The sequence below is a fragment of the Capra hircus genome, chromosome 9 (assembly GCF_001704415.2).
Source record: "Capra hircus breed San Clemente chromosome 9, ASM170441v1, whole genome shotgun sequence".
Lineage (NCBI taxonomy): Eukaryota > Metazoa > Chordata > Mammalia > Artiodactyla > Bovidae > Capra > Capra hircus.
The window spans coordinates 17,061,892-17,084,134 of NC_030816.1; the positions used below are offsets into that span (position 1 = coordinate 17,061,892).

General features: G+C 37.0%; 1 protein-coding gene across 2 annotated transcripts in view; it reads left to right on the plus strand.

Moving 5' to 3' along the window:
* The window catches only part of TBC1D32 (TBC1 domain family member 32), a 193,378-nt gene that overhangs the window by 30,977 nt on the left and 140,158 nt on the right, over positions 1-22,243 (plus strand). For both annotated transcript variants that reach the window (XM_018053005.1, XM_018053006.1), the window contains 5 exons: positions 3,866-3,925; positions 12,978-13,068; positions 16,575-16,715; positions 17,220-17,312; positions 18,259-18,401. In XM_018053005.1, coding sequence (XP_017908494.1) covers positions 3,866-3,925; positions 12,978-13,068; positions 16,575-16,715; positions 17,220-17,312; positions 18,259-18,401 — 528 coding nt within the window. The remainder of the gene's footprint in view (positions 1-3,865; positions 3,926-12,977; positions 13,069-16,574; positions 16,716-17,219; positions 17,313-18,258; positions 18,402-22,243) is intronic.

Here is a 22,243-nt window from a genome sequence, read left to right on the forward strand (position 1 = left end):
TTACCTTTCCTTGGAATTGGAATGAAAACTGACCTTTTCCAGTCCTGTGGCCACTGTTGAGTTTTCCAAATTTGCTGGCATACTGAGTGTAGCACTTAACAGCACCATCTTTTAGGATTTGAAAGAGCTCAACTGGAATTCCATAACTTCCACTAGCTTTGTAGTGATACTTCCTAAGGCCTACTTGACTTCGCATTCCAGGATGTATGGCTCTAGGTGAGTGATCACACCATCATGATTACCTGAGTCATGAAGATCTTTTTTGTATAGTTCTTCTGTGTATTGTTGCCACCTCTTCTTAGTATCTTTTGCTTCTATTAGGTCCATACCATTTCTGTCCTTAATTGTGTCCATCTTAGCATGAAATGTTCCCTTGGTATCTCTGATTTTCTTGAAGAGTTCTCTAGTCTATCCCATTCTATTGTTTTCCTCTATTTCTTTTCATTGATCACTGAGGAAGGCTTTTTTATCTCTCCTTGCTATCCTTTGGAACTCTGCATTCAGATGGACCTATGTTTCCTTTCTCCTTTCCCTTTCGCCTCTTTTCTTTTCTCAGTTACTTGGTCTTGATCATTGCTTCCTGTACAGTGTCACGAACCTCCGTCCATAGTTCTTCAGCTACTCTATCATATCTAATGCCCTGAATATCGTTGTCACTTCCATTATATTATCTTAAGGGATTTGATTTAAGTCATACCTGAATGGTCTAGTGGGTTTCCCTACTTTCTTCAGTTTAAGTCTGAGTTTGGCAATAAGGCGTTCATTATCTGAGCCATAGTCAGCTCCCAGTCTTATTTTTGCTGACTGTATAGAGCTTCTCCATGTTTGGCTGCAAAGAGTATAATTAATCTGACATCATTGTTGGCCATCTGATGCTGTCCATGTGTAGAGTCTTCTCCTGTGTTGTTGGAAGAAGGCGTTTGCTGTGACCAGTGTGTTCTCTTGGGAAAACTCTATTAGCCTTTGTCCTGCTTCATTCTGTATTCCAAGGGCAAATTTGCCTGTCACTCTAGGTATCTCTTAGCTTACCACTTTTGCATTCCAGTTCCCTATAATGAAAAGGACCTCATTTTTGAGTGTTAGTTCTAGAAGGTTTTGTAGGTCTTCATAGACCCCTTCAATTTAAGCTTCTTCAGCATTACTGTTCGGGGCATAGACTTGGATTACTGTGACATTGAATGGTTTGCATTATCATATCAACAGTATGATAATGCCCAGTTAACCAAAGCATTTGTTTGGTACTTAACATTTACCTGAGCTCTGTATAGTATATGTTTGGTAAATGCTTGCTCAACTTAATTTAGCTTGAACTCTTTGTTCCTCATGGCAAATAGATGGGGAAACAGTGAAAACAGTGACGGAGTATTTTTTTAGCCTCCAAAATCACTGCAGATTGTGACTGCAGCCGTGAAATTAAAAGATGCTTGCTCCTTGGAAGAAAAGTTATGACCAACCTAGATAACATATTAAAAAGCAGAGATATTACTTTGCCAACAAAAGTCCATCTAGTGAAAGCTGTGGTTTTTCCAGTAGTCACATATGGATGTGAGAGTTGGAAGTAAAGAAAGATGAGCACTGTAGAATTGATGCTTTTGAACTGTGGTGTTGAAGAAGACTCTTGAGAGTCCCTTGAACTGCAAGCGGATCCAAGACGTCCATCCTAAAGGAAATCAGTCCTGAATATTCATTGGAAGGACTGATGCTGAAGCTGAAACTTTAATACTTTGGCTACCTGATGCAAAGAATTGACTCATTGGAAAAGACCCTGATGCTGGGAGGGATTGGGGGCAGGAGGAGACTGGAACGGCAAAGGTTGAGATTGTTGGATGGCATCACTGACTCAATGGACAGGAGTTTGAGTAAACTCCAGGAGTTGGTGATGGGCAGGGAAGCCTGATGTGCTGCAGTACATGGGGTCACAAAGAGTTGGACATGACTGAGCCACTGAACTGAAACTGAAACTTTGTTCCTCAATCTGATATTTGACTTTTTTCTTTTTTTGATTATCAAATTATACCACTGTTATAGAACATATGCAAAACATGTAAAAGCAGAAATAAAATTAAATATCTGTAATTCTATACATGGGCATAACAACTATTGAGATTTTATTTTATGTAGTTGTATGCTTTAAAAAAGACCTAAACAGATTAATTTTAACACATCATATTCCGCTTCTGCTGCTGCCAAGCTGCTTCAGTCGTGTCCGACTCTGTGCAACCCCATGGACCGCAGCCTACCAGGCTCCCCCGTCCCTGGGATTCTCCAGGCAAGAACACTGGAGTGGGTTGCCATTTCCTTCTCCAATGCATGACAGTAAAAAGTGAAAGTGAAGTCGCTCAGTCGTGTCCGAACGACTCCATGGACTGCAGCCTACCAGGCTCCTCCGTCCATGGGATTTTCAAGGCAAGAGTACCAGAGTGGGTTGCCATTAAGTGCTTATAATTAACTTTTTCACTTAACATTTTTAATGTCAGCACTTAATTCTAAAGAAAATGAGACATCATAGGAAATCCAACCAACAGAAAATTACTAAATAGCTCCCATTGTGTTCTAGTATTACTAAAATTTATCACATTCTTCATTCCTCTAAGGCAGAAGTTGTCATACTTTAAGAGCCAGGCAGTAAATATTTCTGACTTTGTAGACTGTCCTGTCTCTGATGCAACTAATCTGTTCTCTGCCATAGCCCAGAAGCACCTATAGATAAAACATTGTTCACCAAATATCAGGAGGCAGCTAACTTTGACCTGAGGGTTGTGGTATGTGAACTGTGATCTAAGGGATGTACTATGAGCTTTCTTTTCAGAACATGGTCAATAGTTTAATTGTAAGGCAGCATATTTCTCTTACTAAACCTGAAAAATGAATTAATGATTTTTTAAAAACATTTTAAGCTATAAGGGTTAAAACACAGAAAGTGAGAGTGAAAGTCACTCAGTCGTGTACAACTCTTTGCGACCCCATGGACTATACAGTCCATGGAATTCTCCAGGCAGGAATACTGGAGTGGGTAGCCTTTCCCTTCTCCAGGGGATCTTCCCAACCCAGGGGCTGAACCCAGGTCTTCTTCATTGCAGGTGGATTCTTTACCAACTGAACCACAAGAGAAGCCCCCCAAAAACAAAGGGTTTTGATTATCTCTCAATTAATGCAAACCTTATTTGATTACATTCTATTCCCCAGAAGTTCTGATAGCTTTTACAGAATATTATTTTTTAAAGTAAAATGAAAAACTACATTAAAGGCTAATGATATTGAACCTAAGTAATATTTATGTAAAATTTCCCTTTTGTACAATGCATAAAAAACATTTTAATCTCATTTTTGCTTAGTTCTAAGGAGAGTTTCTTTTGGCACTTTGAAGTGGTTTTAAAATATGGTTGGCAGGGAATGATTAAGATACTGTCCCTTGAGAGCATTTCAACCTTGGCATACTTATGTGTATGTAAACATTACAGTTCCCTCCTTGTTGTGAGAGTTGCGAGTTCTCCCCTCACCCCTCCTTGCCCTCATTTCTTAATCTTCCCTGTAGGCTCTGTCATAAACTGGCAGTCAGGCATATTTTTTGGTTTTAGAATAACTTAGTATGGTAACTGGACACAACTAAAGGATAGAATCTATCCCTGGATAAATCAGGGATACTGGTCTATTAGTAAATGCTCCAGTTTTTATTATGATTTGCATTCTTGTGATTGCTATGCTTATAAATCATTGTACTTAGAAAAACCTGTTTTGCTTTGATTACAATAATTTAAACTAAGTTATTCTGTAATTTATGTTATTAGAAAGAAATGATGTAGGAAAAATACCATTTTGAATGGTATAGTCTGAATATTAAATGTCATTTTCCTCCGAATTTTAGCATGCATATTATAGCAGAACTACAGTACTAAGACTTCTCGAAAAGAAATATAAATCTCTGGTAAGTCTATGTTTTTGTTCTTATCTTGAGAAATAAAATCGCAAGAAGATATATGATGTAATAACTTGAATGTGCAAAGTTGAGTGATAATTAATGTTGGATAATGAAGTAATCCCCCTTTTATGTGACTTTTAAACTACCGTTCTGTGAAACATAAAAGGATAAAAGTAGAGACTTAAAATGCAGTCAAGATAACAGTTAGGAAGTCTATAACTTCATAGTATTAATAAATTGAGCTGCAGCAAGATACTTTGGGATAAGCCATTAAGTATTATCATATAGTTTAATTCAGATCAGGTGTTTGTAGCGTTTCCCCCCCACCTCCGTTCAATTTCATTCTACAAAATTTACCCATGCTTTTGACTGAAAGTTGCATTTAAAAACTCAGAATGGTAAGTGCATTTGTATTCACACATATTGATTCAAGTTATACTAAATACAAACTAATACTGTAAAATACATTAGTAAAATTTTCAGCTTTTAATGCTATTGGTAGAACAACGTGTTAGAGCACTGAAAGGAATGAATTCAGCAAGTCTAGTGAATAATGGACAAATATGAAAATTGTGAAATTACGGTTATACTGATTTGACTTTCAGATAATAAATACAGTTTATGTACTTAAGTAAAATCTTGAGAAGAGAAGTGAAGAGAAAGATTCCTAGAATTGTGCATTTTAAGAATACTGTACTAGGACATAATTTGAAGAAAGGAGAACAATAATTGTTTTCTGTTTGAGAATTAAAAGAATTGGGATTCAGAAAGGAGAAGATGGAGATATTGACTATTAGGATGGGAATTTATTTGTAGAGGTAATAGGTATTTAAAAATCCTTAGAGAAACTGAAAGTCTTTCTATATTTCTCTCTCATTCCCATTTTTAATGGAAATTTGTTGCTGCCATGTGAGCATAAAGTGATCTTGCTAGAATAGAGAAAGAAGAAAAAACAGGAATGATTTTTTCCTTGCATGATTTGGCATACAGATATCTCACTCTTGCTGTCAGAAAGGCCCTGGTGGAAGTATTTCAAATGTTTCTTTTAGGTTGACTCTTAAAATATGTTCCTTATTTGAAAACTGAATTAGTATAGTCAGTTCTTAGCCCACAAATATTATCAGCTTCAGTATTCTACCAACTTGTTCAGATATTTTACCTCATATACATAATGAACCAAACTTGCATCTTGCATGAGGTTTCATCCTAAATCTTATTTTCTCTTAAAGTTTTCCTAAATTTACCAAAATACTAAAAGATTTTTTTTAAATGGTTGTACTTATGGGTGTACATACATGTGCATACATGAACACACACACACACACACACGTTTCCCAGGTGTCTCAGTGGTAAGGAATCCACCTGCCAATGCAGGAGACACAGGTTAGATCCCTGGGTTGGGAAGATCCCCTGGAGAAGGAAATGGCAACTCGTCCCAGTATTCTTGTCTGGGAAATACCATGGATGGAGGATCCTGGTGGACTACAGTCCATGGGGTTGCAAAGAGTTGGACACAGCTTAAGAGACTAAGCAGTAGTAGTAGTGGGAACTCTGAATCACTCGTGGATTTGTCTTTTGTTTTATAAGAGATCCTTGTGAAAGAACTTCAGTCACAGCAGCGTGATATGAGTATCTGCTAAAGCATGTCCTCTAGCTTCTTATAGGTGCTATCTGATAATATTTTGTACAACAGTGAAAGATATATATCCACTGAAAACTTAATGGGATTAGGGAAACTAAGAGACTAAATTTTTGATATCTTAATTACATTTAAAACTAATATATGTTAGTAGCTACTCTGTGCAGTTTGTTCTGTGAAAGGTGTGACATTTTCAATGGGTAATGTGCGTGCATGCTCAGTCACTTCACTAGTTTCTGACTTTTTGCGTCTCTATGGACTGTAGCCCGCCAGGCTCCTCTGTCCATGGGCTTCTCCTGGCAAGAATACTGGAGTGGGTTGCTATACCCTCCTGCAGGGGATCGTCCCCACCAGGGATTGAACGTGTGTCTCCTGTGTCTCCTGCATTGCAGGTGGATTCTCTACGGCTGAGCCATAGGGGAAGATTCAATAGATAGCACTGGGCGACAGATCATTCAAGTATATGTTGCCAGTGTTTTTAAAGCCATATCTGAGGAAGTTAAGAACTTTGTTTTTATGAACTAGTTGGAAAGCATTTTGGCTGTCAGCACAGATATTTAATCTTTTAACAATTGGAATCTTTTGTCCAGTTTACCCTTAAGAGAATGGCTTCTGAGATGGCCTTATGTAGTACATTTCCCATTTTCCTTGGCCTCTTCAGGTTGCTAAAAAAAATGTTGACAGGTAGGTTATTCAAATTTTTCCTTGGTTTTTCCTACCTTACTGTTTTCATACCACCACCACTCCACTCCTCCTCTCCACCTGCCCCCCGCACCCTGCCACCCCAATCTTAGAGATTAATAGTTAAGTGAACTGGCTGGTACATATTTCCTACAGGAAATACTCTCCTGCAGGAGAATAAGTATGAAATAAAATCCTGAATTTTACAGCAAATATATCTTTCGTAAGGTTTAGAATTTCTGCTTTATTGACTATGCCAAAGCCTTTGACTGTGTGGATTACAATAAACTCTGGAAAATTCTGAAAGACAGGGGAATACCAGACCACCTGACCTGCCTCCTGAGAAATCTGTATGCATGTCAGGAAGCAACAGTTAGAACTGGACATGGAACAACAGACTGGTTCCAAATAGGAAAAGGAGTACATCAAGGCTGTATATTGTCACCCTGCTTATTTAACTTAGGCAGAATACATCATGAGACATGCTGAGCTGGAAGAAGTATAAGCTGGAATGAAGATTGCTAGGAGAAATATCAATAACCTCAGATATGCAGATGACACCACCCTTATGGCAGAAAGTGAAGAAGAACTAAAGAGCCTCTTGATGAAAGTGAAAGAGGAGAGTGAAAAAGTTGGCTTAAAGCTCAACATTCAGAAAACTAAGATCATGGCATCTGGTCCCATCACTTCATGGCAAATAGATGGGAAAACAGTGGTAACAGTGGCAGATTTTATTTTGGGGGTCTCCAAGATCACTGCAGATGGTGACTACAGCCATGAAATTAAAAGATGCTCACTCCTTGGAAGAAAAATTATGACCAACCTAGATAGCATATTCAAAAGCAGAGACATTACTTTGCCAACAAAGGTCCGTCTAGTCAAGGCTATGGTTTTTCCAGTGGTCATGTATGGATGTGAGAGTTGGACTATAGAGAAGGCTGAGCACTGAAGAATTGATGCTTTTGAACTGTGGTGTTGGAGAAGACTCTTGAGAGTCCCTTGGGCTGCAAGGAGATCCAAACAGTCAATCTTAAGGAAAACAGTCCTGTATGTTCATTGGAAGAACTGATGCTGAAGCTGAAACTTCAGTATTTTGGCCACTTGATGTGAAGAACTGACTCATTAGAAAAGACACTGATCCTGGGAAACATTGAAGGCAGGAGGAGAAGGGGACGACAGAGTGCGAGATGGTTGGATGGCATCACTGACTTGATGGACATGAGTTTGAGTGAACTCCGGGAGTTGGTGATGGACAGGGAGGCCTGGTGTGCTGCAGTCCATGGGATCGCAAAGAGTCAGGCACTACTGAGTGACTGAAATGAACTGAACTGAAGGTTTAGAATACTCCTTTTTTATATCCTCAGCTTGAATCTTTAGTATTTAAATTTACTTGCTATAGATTTGTTTCTGCTCCTGCAATTTAAAGGGGATATTATGTCTTGTAATTGTTCCTCTTCTGAGATGTGCCTTTTTCAGTGATTGTTACCCTTCTCAAACCAAAGATAAACACATGTAAGAAGTGAGGGAAAGAGGTAGAAGGAACAGAAGTAAGTTTAACTGCTTAATGAAAATAAAGATGAGTAAAATGAGTGTAAGGAAGAATGAGTTTTTGAAGATTTAAGTGGAAGTAAGCTAAAGAATGTCAGAGTTAGATTATCTTGGAGATAGTGCTTTGAGTTCACAGAGAAGCTGTTTGTTCATTTGTCTTCTAATTCTTTAGAGCCTGTTGTAACTATGTTTGTCATATCAAAATTTCCCCATAATGGCAGTTTTTTGAAGAATTAGGATTTTAATATAATTTAATCTCAGAAGTATTTCTATCAAGCGGAGGCTGCATCCTAGACAAACTCCTGATAAACATAAAACAAATCACTGTACTTTTGGATAAAAGTGTGTGCTTATGAATGGTGTTTCAGGTTCTGACTAAGCTGAAGTGAGGGAGGGGCTGTGTGATTGGTGACAGAATAATCATTGATTCCCTTTTTTTCAAGAATTGACAAGTCAGGGAGTGTAGTCATGATTTTTTTGTGGAAGACCCAAGGCAATATGACCAGTTTCCTTTAAATGAGTTTATTGCTGATAGCCACTCATCTCAGGGCTGGACTGGATCGAATTGACTAGATTAGAGGCTTCTTGGACTATGCCTTCTTCTGAGCATTCTTTTATGTATTCATTCAGTAGATGCAAGCTAACCCCAAAAAAACAGGAGTTCAGAGTCTGTACAAATAATGACAAAAGCAAAATTAGCACAAAAGAATAGGCACGTAAATAACTAATGACTCAGTGGTGCTCCTCCAAAATGAGGCTTCTTTGTACAAAGACCTATTTCATAATAAACCCAAGGATAATAAAATCTAGCAATGAGAGCTAAATAAAGCAAGATGAATCTTAGATCTTAGACTTGAGTGGTAGCGAATCTGAAGGATTATCAAAGCTTGGGACTTGTGGCCCCAGTAGACACTTTTCTTTGAGAACCCCATGGAATGATGCCAATTGAGAGTCCTCAAGGTAATCTCCATGGAAGCTCCAGAAATGTTGACGTTTAAAAGCACTGTTCAGTATCTGAAATAAAGCATCGAACTGTATTTGTTGCTTACTTAATTAGGCAAAGCAGATGTTAATACAGGATTTTGGAGAAAACTTGGACCTGGTCTGATGGGCTTCTAGAGGTGATAAGTGAGTTCACGCCAACTGTAAATTTCCCAGAACATGTCTGTTGTTGGCTGACTTTTAGAAGGAAGGGGCTGCTGATTGGTTGGTTCTCAGAAGTAAAGTTCATTGAGATCTGTTGACATACAGTGATTTACAAGATTTTAAATTTGTTCTAGATACCTGTTAACCATGGTTATATAAAAGTATGGTTGTTCTGACTTTTATCCATAGAACAACCACTCATTTCCAAGAATTGTGGGAACATTTTTAAATTAATGAATAGGTGTTATTCTGGAAAGGAGGGAAGGTGGTGTAGTGGTGGGAAAATATTTCAGGGCCATGGAATAGCATGTTTTAAAGGCTTTAGGGATTCGAAAATACATAGTACACTTGGGAACTGCACATACTTAATAGGGCTGGATATAAATTGCTAAGAGAAGTGTGAGTTAGTATTAGAAAAATTTCCTGAAAACCAGTTACCTTAAAACTAGTATTAAGTGGATGATGTTTTTTGAAAAATTCTTATATACTTTAAATTGGGTCTGTGTCAGCTGACCTTAGCTTTTTTCATCATGTATGAGGCAGGATAAGGTCTCATAATTTCATGAAGAATAAATAAGACCTACTTGAAGGGAATCTTCACCCTTTTCCTTTTTGCAGATAAAAATGAGTTTGTTGTACCTTTCAGCTTTGAATGTGTTTCAGAATTAATTGATGTGTACTGATTGGTGAGATTTTTGGTGGATTTGCTTTTAATGAACTGGTTATTTGACTAGTCAAATAACTGTTGAATTGGCTTTTGGTGACTGACTTTTTACACAGGTAGATGTATTTCTCTGTGCCTGTGTGTGTACCTTGGGAGAGGGGCATCTGGAGGGTAATAGGAATAAAACTAATGTTAGGTCATTAGAAAGTTCTTATTGTCAAATTTAGGTGATTGACCTTTATTCTGGAGATTTAGTAATCCACTGATAGATTCTCATGTACTGAAGTAACATTATATTAGAGCTTTGGAATATTTGGAAAATGGGCCGAAGGTGTAGGCGGAGATAGTTTTTACTTCAATACATCTTTCCTAAGAGGCAAAAGATGATGGAAACATGAATTAAGGCTATGACAGTGAATTGGGATAAATGGATGGACTTAGGAGTACTATATTTTTAATATAAGTTTTAGAGGACTTGACTGTTTGAATGGGGGTTGGGTAAGGACTTGAGTTTCCCTGGTGGCTCAGTGATAAAGAAAACACCTGCAATGCAGGAGGCGCAGGTTCAATCCATGGGTCAAGAAGTTCCCCTGGAGAAGGAAATGGCTACCCACTCCAGTATTCCTGTCTGGAGAATTCCATGAACAGAGGAGCCTGCTGAGCTGCAGTCCATGGGGTCACGAAGAGTCAGACACGACTTAGTGACTCATACTTTGGGTCAGGACTTACTCATTTGCATATTTGTCATTCATTGATATAAGTTACACAGTAGGAAGAAAACAGGATTTTGAAAAAGGTTATGACTTTAGATTTGGTAGATTTGGTTGTATCAAGTTTGAGATCCAGATTTCCTGGTGGGGAGATTTCATTTTATTGATCTGGATCCTAAAGATTGATTTAGACATAGATATGGAAGGGGGTTCCCAAAGCCCATCCCTAGATTTGATGATTTACTGGGAGAATTTCTAGCACTCAGCATGTAGTTGTACTCCCAGCTATGGTTTCTTACCAAAAAACGATGCAAAACAGAACCGGTGTAAGGATAAGGCACACTGGAGAAGATACCAAGCATGAACTTATTTTATTTTATTTTTTACTTTGCAATATTGTATTGGTTCTGCCACACATCAACATGAATCCGCCATGGGCATACACATGTTCCCCATCCTGAACCCCCCTTCCCATCTTCCTACCTGAACCATCCCTCCGGGTCATCCCAGTGCACCAGCCCCAAGGATCCTGTATCGAACCTGGACTGGCGATTCGTTTCTTATATGATATTATACATGTTTCCACAAGAATGAACTTCTAAGAGTCTTTTTTCCCAGCAGAGTCGCACAGGACTCATCTTAATTTCTCCAGTGTCAAATTATGACAACTCATGTGAGATGTTGTCTACCAAATTTATTAGAGATTTAGTGCCCGTTTTCTTTTTTCTTTTTTTTTTTTTAATTTTTTTTAATTTTTTATTTTTTTTAAATTTTAACATCTTTAATTCTTACATGCGTTCCCAAACATGAACCCCCTCCCACCTCCCTCCCCACAACATCTCTCTGGGTCATCCCCATGCACCAGCCCCAAGCAAGCTGCACCCTACGTCAGACATGGACTGGCGATTCAATTCTTACATGACAGTATACATGTTAGAATTCCCATTCTCCCAAATCATCCCACCCTCTCCCTCTCCCTCTGAGTCCAAAAGTCCGGTATACACATCTGTGTCTTTTTTCCTGTCTTGCATACAGGGTCGTCATTGCCATCTTCCTAAATTCCATATATATGTGTTAGTATACTGTATTGGTGTTTTTCTTTCTGGCTTACTTCACTCTGTATAATTGGCTCCAGTTTCATCCATCTCATCAGAACTGATTCAAATGAATTCTTTTTAACGGCTGAGTAATACTCCATTGTGTATATGTACCACAGCTTTCTTATCCATTCATCTGCTGATGGACATCTAGGTTGTTTCCATGTCCTGGCTATTATAAACAGTGCTGCGATGAACATTGGGGTACATGTGTCTCTTTCAATTCTGGTTTTCTTTTTAAATCAGGGATTAATCATGTTTGCACCTTCTGCCTACTATATACCCGGAATTCCACACACCCAGAAGGAAAACAGACGTTCAGCATAAAAACCACATTGTTTGTTGAGGTACAGTTTTTAGAATGGTAGGAAAAATCCTGAAATCCAAGTTTTCAGATGATGGTCAAGGTCCAGTCTTATAGGCAGGCCATTCTAATGATGGTAATCCTGCCATGCTAATTCTTCTACATGAAATAAGGCCATAAGAATGAATGAGACTAGGAAATCTGTCAATTCCTTGATTCCATCATTATGAACTCATCTCTGTCCACATAGCCTCCTTCGTTTTTCCCATCTAAAGCTTAACCTTTCCTTTCCTTTAGGTCCTAGCTGCTCCTGCTCTTAGACACTATTCTATCAATTATCCTTTCTCTTCTATATACTCTTAACTGCCTTTCTACTTAAGTAAGCCTATATCCTTTCAACCTGAAGAATTCATTCTTGACCTAAGACCTCACCCCTATGTTTTACCCTGTTTTTCTTTCATGGCCAACCTTCTTGAAAATGAAAATTATACTATCTGCCTTTAATTTTTCAGTTCCTGTTCCCTTTCCTTATAGTTAGTTCTGTTCCCCAAGCTCCCTTGAAATTGATCTTTTGAAGATCAACAAAACCCTCTTTATTACTACATCTAGCAATTATTACTCCTTAACTCACTGGTTACCTCTATTTTATCTGAGAGCAGAATGAGATGGTATCTACAGGAAGTATGTAGGTGCAGAGGAAAGGAAGAACATTTGAAATCTTTGCTTGAGGAGAGTGGGAAAAGGAGGTAGAATGAAGACTGCCAGAGAATCACTGAGTACAGAAGTTGGAGATCGTTTTTAATGACTCTTCTTTGTATTGAAAATTTTCTTTATCAGCTTTTAGCAATTCTGGTATCTAAGATGGAAATGAAAGCTAGATACAGGTCACGTTTTACTGGCTAAGTAGGAAGAAAAGACTCTTAAGGCAAGGAAATTGGGGATATTGACAAGAGAATTTTTAAAGTCATGACCAGAATTTTTTCATTGTTCACTATAAAATGTAAAATACATTTGTATTTTTGTCTTAATACTAACATTATAACAATAGTATATTTATTGGTCTACAAATATTTTCCGTGTTTCCTGGAATGAAGCCGTAGTTAAAATGTAACTGCAGAGACTGAGCTTCAGTGGAAAGGTGCTATTCTAAATTTTCTAAATATTTTTCTTAGATATTTTCTCAACGTATTTTACAGCCTTGACTAACTTCTTTAATACATGGACTTGTGTGCTTAAAATTTTAGGATTAATAAGCTGTTATTTTGTTAGATAACTACAGCGGTTCAGCAGTGTGTTCAGTACTTTGAGTTGTGTGAAACCATGAAAGGTGATGAAGTTTTGGAACATTCAAAGTCTTGTGGTAAGTATTATATTTTGTTACATTTTAGAAAATGGTAAATTTTATTAATAAACAGATTTGTAATTTATTAATATCATAATAAATTAGATTGCTTTGTCTAATACAAGAGACTTTCCACAGATTTAAGATACAGCATAATGTGACCTTTTGTAGCAGATCTATGTTTGAAGTTATCATAGTGATTCATACAATCTGCAGTTTTTCAGTTCATAACACAGTGTATGTCCTCGTGAGTTACACTGCAGTAATACACTAGAGGAAGAAAGAATGAAAATATATCAGGTGCATTTTAGTGGGAGGAAAATTTCTACAGAATACTGTTCTATTATTGAACACTTAGCCCCATTTTATGATTCTTCTCTGCTTATCCTCAGTCTGAGCTAAAATATTCTAGATGTTTCATAGCCTGGCCCTTATATATCTATCTAATCTCATATCTAGTTATTGATAGAAGTGAAACTTCTCTTAGAAGGCACACCAGTGCCTACACTTTGGTTATTCCTGCTCCTGCTGCCACTATCCATAATCCCTACACTGGTAAAAATCTTATTGTGAAAGAGTAAACTTTGAGTTTTTCAAGAAGGCTTCTTCGCCTTGGGTGAATTTTTATTGTTCTTGCTGACTTCATACAGCTTTGTATGTGAATTTGATATCTTTTATCATTCTACCTCACTTCTTTAGGGAAATATTAAGTTCTTTGAGAATATGAAGATATCTTATAATTTTTTTATCCCTTAATAAATTCTTTACTCAAGAAAAATGGCCAAAGACCAGTTATTAACAGGTTTCAAAATATAAATGTTTTGTAGTAAAGGAGAAAGTACAGAAAGAAGCCAGAACTTTGAGAGAAGACAAAGATATATAAGTTTATAAGCATATGAGAGTAAAAGTCACTCAGTCATGTCTGACTCTCTGTGACCACATGGACTGTAGCCCACCAGGCTCCTCTGTCCATGGAATTCTCCAGGCAAGAATGCTGGAGTGGGTAGTCATTCTCTTCTCCAGGAGATATTACCAACCCAGGGGTCGAACCTGGGTCTCCTGCATTGCAGGCATATTCTTTAATGTCTTAGCTGATAGTGAAGCCTGTGTGTGTATGTGTGTGTGTGTGTGTGTGTATAATCTGTAAATTCATTAATTTTTCTAATCAATATTAAGATATTGTATCTAGCTTTTTTTCCCTACCACTCTCCCAGCCCTTCATTGCCTTGGTTTTTTCCCTGTCTAGTGAAGACTTCAGGGTGCTTCACTGCAGTCTTTCAACACTTCTTTCAAAATTTTTGCTTTCTTCTCTTTCAGAGTTTCCTGCCTACAGTTCCTCTACTCTAGGTCATCTCTGGTCTTCAGAAATTAAGCAGAGGCTCTAGGTCACCTGTGGTCTCCAGGAAATTGAGCAGAGACTCTAGGTCACCTCTGGTCCTCAGGATATTGAGCAGAGACGCTAGATCACCTCTGGTCCTCTTGAAATTGAGCAGAGACTCTAGGTCACTTCCGGTCCTCAGAAAAATTGAGCAGAGTGTTGTAACATTAAATTGATAGTGCACTGATGTATTTCTCTAGCTTCAGCAGCTCTTTGTGTTGCTTTGGAATCATTTTAGATATTCTTTCTTCAGTGTTCAATGAATTTCATCAAACTCACTGTCTTGGCCCTGCCCGCATTTTTCTAAGAGGAAATCTTACATCCTATCTCACTGGGAAAAATGGAAGTTTTTAGATATGGAATTCCTAGATGTCCTGCATTTATGCATACAGATGCATATTTATGTGCCCTATCAGTGTTCCCTTTCTCCCAGTTAGAATGAAGAGGTAATCCTTCTGTTCCAGATTGAACTGCTTGTCTGCTCTTGATTCTGTTCCTATCTGGGGTTTTGTTTTGTTTAAGAACCATTGTTTCATTTGTTGTTGTCTTCCTTTGTATTGGTACCTTTCCTTGCATTCTCTAAACCTGCTCATATTTTTCATATAAAAAACTGAGCAATTTCATATATACCTTACTTCTCTTTGCTTTCCTTAAGAGAAAAGGCCTTCTAACTATTGAATATATACCCAGGCCCCATTTCTTTATCTCCTATTCACTTCTCAGCCATGGCAATGAGACTTATTTCTGCTGCTCCATGGTCTTCCCATTAACTTTCTCTTCTTTCTTGCCCTCATTTTACAGCATTTGCCTCTCTTGACTCTTTCCCTCATCTTCCTGGTACCATTATTTCTTAGAGTTCTTCATTCTCATCTAACACATTTTTCTTAGTCATTTGAAAGGCTCTTTTTATGTCTGTACTTAAAAAAGTTTTGCTCTTTGCTTTTTTTTTCAGCTTAGTCTACCTGTTGTCTCTTGAGGGAGCCCATTCACTCTCATGGTTTCAAGTATTACATATTTTTATATATAAATGATCACCCTGAAATGTTTAAGTCTGTATTCCTTTCCTGAGTCCCAGACCAATGTACTCATACTTAGTATTCTATTTGGAAGATCCTTGGGAACGTCAATATTAAAATATCAAGGACTGAAATCATTATTATCTTTCTAAACATTTTTTTCTTCAGAAATAAATAGAATAAGAATTTACTGTGTACTCAGAAACTTGAGAATTTTTTTTAATCTTTTCATGGTCTACATGTAATTCTAGCTAAGGCACATTGATTTTATTTCCTTGAACATTTATTTTTTGTCTCATCTTCTCCATTCTTTATTCTAATGGATGCTTTTGTTCATGATTTTCCTAATGAGTGTTACTTTAAGCCTTGACCTTCTATTCACCTTTCCATATTGCCATCAGTCAGTTTTCCACAAGCATATTTGATTACTTTTCTGCTGAAACCCTTTAGTATCATCCCAGTTGCTTCTATAATAAAGCCCATACTCTTTCTGAAGCTAAGTCCTGATACGTTGCTGCTATCCTCTAGCCATTTGTTTCTCCTACTTATCTTCCCCGTCCTCTGTTCATATCAGGCTGTTTGCCATTGGAAGCCTGGTTTCACTCTTCTTCGTTTTTGATACCAGCAAATAGTTCAAGGTCTTATATAAACAGATACTCAGTAGATCTCAAATGTATGGATGAATGAGTGAATAAATGATATATGTTAGAAGATGCCTTTATTTTAGCAATTCTAATTTCATCTACTAACATGGTTATAAATATGATTGTGCTATTGGCCTTTAACTGGTAGAATTATGTAGTAATAATGTTTTATATTGAGTTCCTTCCTTCCTTAATTCAAAGCCTCTTTATAATGACAGATAACTAACAATCTTATGGCATTTGTTTTAGAATGATCACTGTATGCCTGTTATACTTTTCTGAGATTTGATAAATTTTGTAATGAATGCTTTTCTTTAGATTTAAGTGTATTAAAGTATCTTGGGAGACAGTAAAGGATTTTTAAAGAAATTTATACCAAGTGTCTCCATTATAGACTGCAACCTTGTTTAATGTTCAGAGAGAATTAAAAACAGGTACAATGAAATATAATAGCATTGAAACAAATGTAATTGTTTTTCTTTTAAGGGATTAAGCAGAAAACTTTCTACTATTCAGGACAAGAATTACAATACATTTATTTCATTCACTCACTGAGCCTTTTGGGAAGATTACTGATCTATACACAAGGCCGAAAACTATTTCCTATAAAGTTAAAGACTAGAAAAGGTAAGTGCAATTAGGAGATACGAATATGTTCAGGTATGATAAAATTTGTGCTATGATTTTTTAGTTTAGAGATTTGGCTTGGTCTCTCCTACGATACTGAGCAAGATACCTTTCAGTTTGCTGACAGGCTTGTGTAAAGTATTATTATTATTTTTTTTCTCCCAGTATGTACTTCTTCATTTGTATAATTCTATTTCCCCTGTCTTTAATGTTTTCCTTATTTTTTTTTCTCTGCCTTTTAAAATCCTAGATATATTGGATGATTCAAGTCTGGATTCAGAACGAGAAGCCCTTGTTCTGATTCCGCTAAAAACTAGCTGTGATTTTTAGGCAACTATGTCTAATTTATTCTTCTGGATATAATCTTGTATTATAGACCCTTTTTTCTTAATTGTCCCATAGTCTCTATGAAAACTCAGATTGGGAGGATGGATGATTAGTTTAACATTTTCTAACTTGTAAACATATGCTAGAAAATGACTTTCTTTTTCTTCCTTTTTGAAGATTCAGTATCCCTTACAGATCTTCTGGTTCTGTTTACCCAACTTATCTATCGTTCACCAGCTTGTCCAAAGATGACGTCACCTGGTCATTTAGGTAATCTGCTTCTATTATAAATAGAGAAATAGAAACCATGGAAAAATATTCTATTTTCTGGATGTTTTGACAGACCTCATTTGGTAAAGAGATTTCATTAAGATAACATTATTCATAATAAATTAAATTGGTCCTGTCAAGTATTTGCTTAGTGAATTTATGGAGTATGGAATATTAGAGTATAAATTAAGAACTTTAGTGTTTTTATATTGTATATTACTAGGAAAACCTTACATTACTAACTTTTGGTTCCTTAATTTCTTCATGTAAAATGCTATTTTGTTTAGTATATTAGGAGGCAAATATCTGCAAATGTTAATTTATGAAACTAAAAATACCACATTAATTTTGGGACTGTTCTCTATATTATATTTATTTATATCTGTGTCTTCCTGAATATATATATTTTTAAAAGTCTTAAAAAATGTTCATTTATTTCATTGGTTTTATGCTAATACAAGAAATATGCTAGTTTCCATTACAGTTTCTCCTCTGCTTTCTTTTTGGCTGTGTTTTATATTTTTTAATGATTCTAGTTTTCTCCCAGGCTTGCCACCTGAATATACTTTCTTCTTTTTTTAAGAAAAAGAAGAAAAGTGAATGCAATAAGAAAGATGTTTGCCAGGAGGGGAGTAGTTGTGAATTTGCTTCAAGCTACATCCTCACTATCAAGCAGAGCTTTAATGTCAAACAGCAAATGATCTAATGATGTCTTTTGGTGTTTATAATGTCATTTAGTTTCATTAACTTGAAGATACATTAAGCAAATATTCTCAAGTTTCAGGTCATAATTTGGTAATAAATCATCCTCCGAGCATTGAATTGTATGATTTTTAAACTCTTTAATTAACCTTGATGAGCTTTTTGAAATAGCAATAGCTAATACAGAACAAAAGATGTAAGTAATGTCTTATTAAATTTTCAAAAAATACTTCTTCTTCATCAGAGGATTATTCTCCTGCAAGTATGGCAACTGAAGTTCTGTGTATACTCTGTGATCAGAAAGAATGTGCAATTGAATGCTTATATAACAACACTGTGATTGAGGCTCTTCTTCAGCCTATTCATAACTTAATGAAAGGAACTAAGGTTGGTATTAAAGAGTCTCTTAATTGGGTATTAGTGAATATTCAATGGGACTTCTAAATTTCATCATTTGAAGTATTATACTATTTTCCATATAAATGTATTTTAAATCTTACTTCATACAGTTAGTTGATTTTAGTTAAGACTGTGTGAGAGAAAAGTCCATATAACATCTTAATCTTTTTTTCTGGTCAGGCAAGGACTGAAGTTTTCTATTAAGATATTTGTTTTATAAATCTTTTAAGTCTTATGAGTACTTTGTTGTTTGTTTTAATGACAACTGTATAGCCTTTGGAAATATTTTCCTGGAGTCAGCTTTTTTTTAAATATGAAGAACAAGTATTATTTTAGATAAACTTATAAGCATCCCAGTTCTGGACATATGTATGTCTCTGCAGTTTGTGCAGTATATTACTTACATTATATACTGTATCCATCACACCCGAGGCTGAAAGAAACTGCTTAATGTCAGACATTTAATAGGTGGAAGAGTTGATACCATTACCACTAGTGCGGTCTGTGTAATATATCTCTCCACTCCTGTAACTAAATTTCTGGGAAATTACTGAAAGCCTTAGCAATAGACTAAAGGTTTTTGATTTTCCGTGTCTGTGTTTTGTAGTGTTTTTATTGATTTCTTCTCCCTTTACCCACCTCTCAGTGGGATGGGCAGCTGTTCACCCACTCACATATTCATCATTTATTGCTCATTCAGAAAGCTTTAAACATTTATGTGACTGTGGTACAAAGTGTGGAATTCTGGGAAAGTAAGTGGTTACAATGAAAACATTTTGATCTTAGTCAGCCTCAGGAAAACAGGATGACCAGAGAAGAAATAAGTAGATCATAATATACAAATTAATATTATAGAATGCCATAACATAAATTTCAAAATGTAAACTATACCAGAGTTAAGAAACGTACTCCTGGATCTTGAACCATAGCTATTGCTTCTTCAGTTCAGTTCAGTTTAGTCGCTCAGTCATGTCCGACTGTTTGCGACCCCATGAATCGCAGCACGCCAGGCCTCCCTGTCCATCACCAACTCCCGGAGTTCACTCAAACTCATGTCCGTCGAGTCGGTGATGCCATCCAGCCATCTCATCCTCTGTCGTCCCCTTCTCTTCCTGCCCCCAATCCCTCCCAGCATCAGGGTCTTTTCCAATGAGTCAACTCTTCGCATGAGGTGGCCAAAGTATTGGAGTTTCAGCTTTAGCATCAGTCCTTCCAATGAACACCCAGGACTGATCTCCTTTAGGATGGACTGGTTGGACCTCCTTGCAGTCCAAGGGACTCTCAGGAGTCTTCTCCAACACCACAGTTCAAAAGCATTAGTTCTTCGGTCCTCAGCTTTCTTCACAGTCCAACTTTCACATCCATACATGACTACTGGAAAAACCATAGCCTTGACTAAACGGACCTTTGTTGGCAAAGTAATGTCTCTGCTTTTGAATATGCTGTCTAGTTTGGTTATAACTTTCCTTCCAAGGAGTAAGAGTCTTTTAATTTCATGGCTGCAGTCACCATCTGCAGTGATTTTGGAGCCCCCCTAAAATCAAGTCTTCCACTGTTTCCATTATTTCCCCATCTATTTCCCGTATTGCTTCTTAGCTTTCATCTATCTATCTTTAACTTTCTGTTTTATTGGCATCTTTCTTTTACCTGTAAATGTGTTGGGATGGGGGAAGCTCTTGATTACCCAGTGTACAGTTTTAACTACCACCTTATATCTGATCTTTTTAACAATAAGCTTTTAATTATGGCAGGTTACCATTCTTGTCTTGGCTCCTTCTCTCCCCATTGTTTCTCACCTCATTGTATTATAATCTTGCCTTCATCATATCACTGATGGAGCTTTGATTGCAGTTGCCTGTACAATTTTAAAACATGTAACTTTTCAGATTTGATCATTAACACAGTAGATCAGTTCTGAAATTATGTTTCCTTAGCTTTCCTACAATCTTTCTGTTTTTTCTGTCCCTTTCTAAATATTCTTTGTTACCTCTGTGGTTTCCCTTCCAAGTCCCTGCTGTCTCAGTGATTCAGGACCTAGTTCACTTTTCTTTCTCTTAGTATACTTTCCCTGGATGATTAGATCTCTTCAGCTCCAGACTTCTTTAGCTGCCTACTAACTTCAGGTACCTACTGAACACCTTTTTTTGTTATTTATTCCATGAGCCAAACAGCATTTTCAAAACAGTATTTTTTTTTTCCTGCCCTTGCTCTGTTCTATAAATGGGAACTCCTTCATTCTCTACATTCAATTTGTATTTAAGACCTATAGATTTTTCCCCCCCTGCATATGTCTAAAATCCAGGTATTTCTCTTAATCCCCACTGTTTTTGCTTTTGTTTGTGTGTGTGCATGCATGCTCAGTCAATTCTGACTCTTTTGTGAACCCAGGGACTGTTGCCCACTGGCCAGACTCCTTTGTCCATAGGATTTTCCCAGCGAGATTACGGGAATGGGTTGCCATTTCCTCCTCTGTGGGATTTTCCCAACCCAGAGATCAAACGTGCATCTCCAGAATCTCCTGTATTGCAGGCGGATTCTTTACTGCTGAGCCACGAGTATAGTTATTACTTTTGTTTAAGCCCCGATAATTTCTTGCTTGGAATATACACATTTTTTCTTGTTCAGTTTTTCCACTTTCCAGCCTATTCCTATTTTGCCACTAAGGCTACTTGTTGCTTGCTGGATCAACTTCAGACTTTTCAACTAGATATTTATATTGTTTTCCATTTTCTTATATTGTACCTGTTTCTTTCCTGTATATTTCAGTTATAAGAGATCATTTGCAATTTCTAAGTCAGGTTATAGTATTTCCCTATCTTCAAACACTTTTTCCTTGTCCTGGAAAGTCTCTAACTTGGTCTGTTTGTTCTTCAGACCATAGTTTATTGTATCTTGAAATTTTCTCTCAATTCTCCCTGACAGATTTAGGTGTTTGTCTATATTCTCACATTATGTACTTCTGTAATTGTACCTAAGTTGCAATGATTCTTGAGAGTAAAAAACAACTGTCTGGCACATAATAGACATTCATTATCTCCCGTAAGACATTGAACACTACCCACAGAGCCCCTGCTGCATCACTGGTTCTGTGCTAGGTAGTTGAACTATAGAAGTAACTAAGACATGGTCATTGCTTTTTAAGGAACCTGCTCTAATAGGAAAGACAGAATATTAAACAAATAAAATATTGAAAATGAGGAAAAAGAAAATTTAAAAATGTGTGTATGAATGAAGGAAAGTAGAGAAGTTCTTTCAAGAAAGATATTTGGTGTGAAAGTAACAAATTAAACATTAGATCATCTAGTTAAGAATTCTTCAGGTGAATATACCTGACCCCGCATTAGTTAAACTAACCCACTGAATTTATTAGAATGTATTGGTTGCAGCGTGTTTTCCGTTCACTCACTAAGTCATGCCCGACTCTTTGCAACTCCATGGCTACAGCATGCCAGGCTCCTCTGTCCTCCCCTCTGTCCCAGAGTTTACTCAAATTCATGTCCACTGAGTCAGTGATGCCATCCAACCATCTCATTCTCTGTCACCCCTTTCTTCTTCTTTTGCCTTCAGTTTTTTTCCCAGCATCAGTGTCTTTTCCAGTGAGTAGGCTCTTCACAATCAGGTGGCCAAAGTGTTGGAGCTTCAGCTTCAGATCAGTCCTTCAAATGAATATTCAGGGTTGATTTCCTTTAGGATTAACTGGTTTGATCTCCTTTACTGTCCAAGGGACTCTCAAGAGTCTTCTCTAGAACTACAGTTCAAATGCATCAATTCTGTGGAACTCAGCCTGTGATCCAACTCTCATCGGTACATGACTACTGGAAAATCATAGC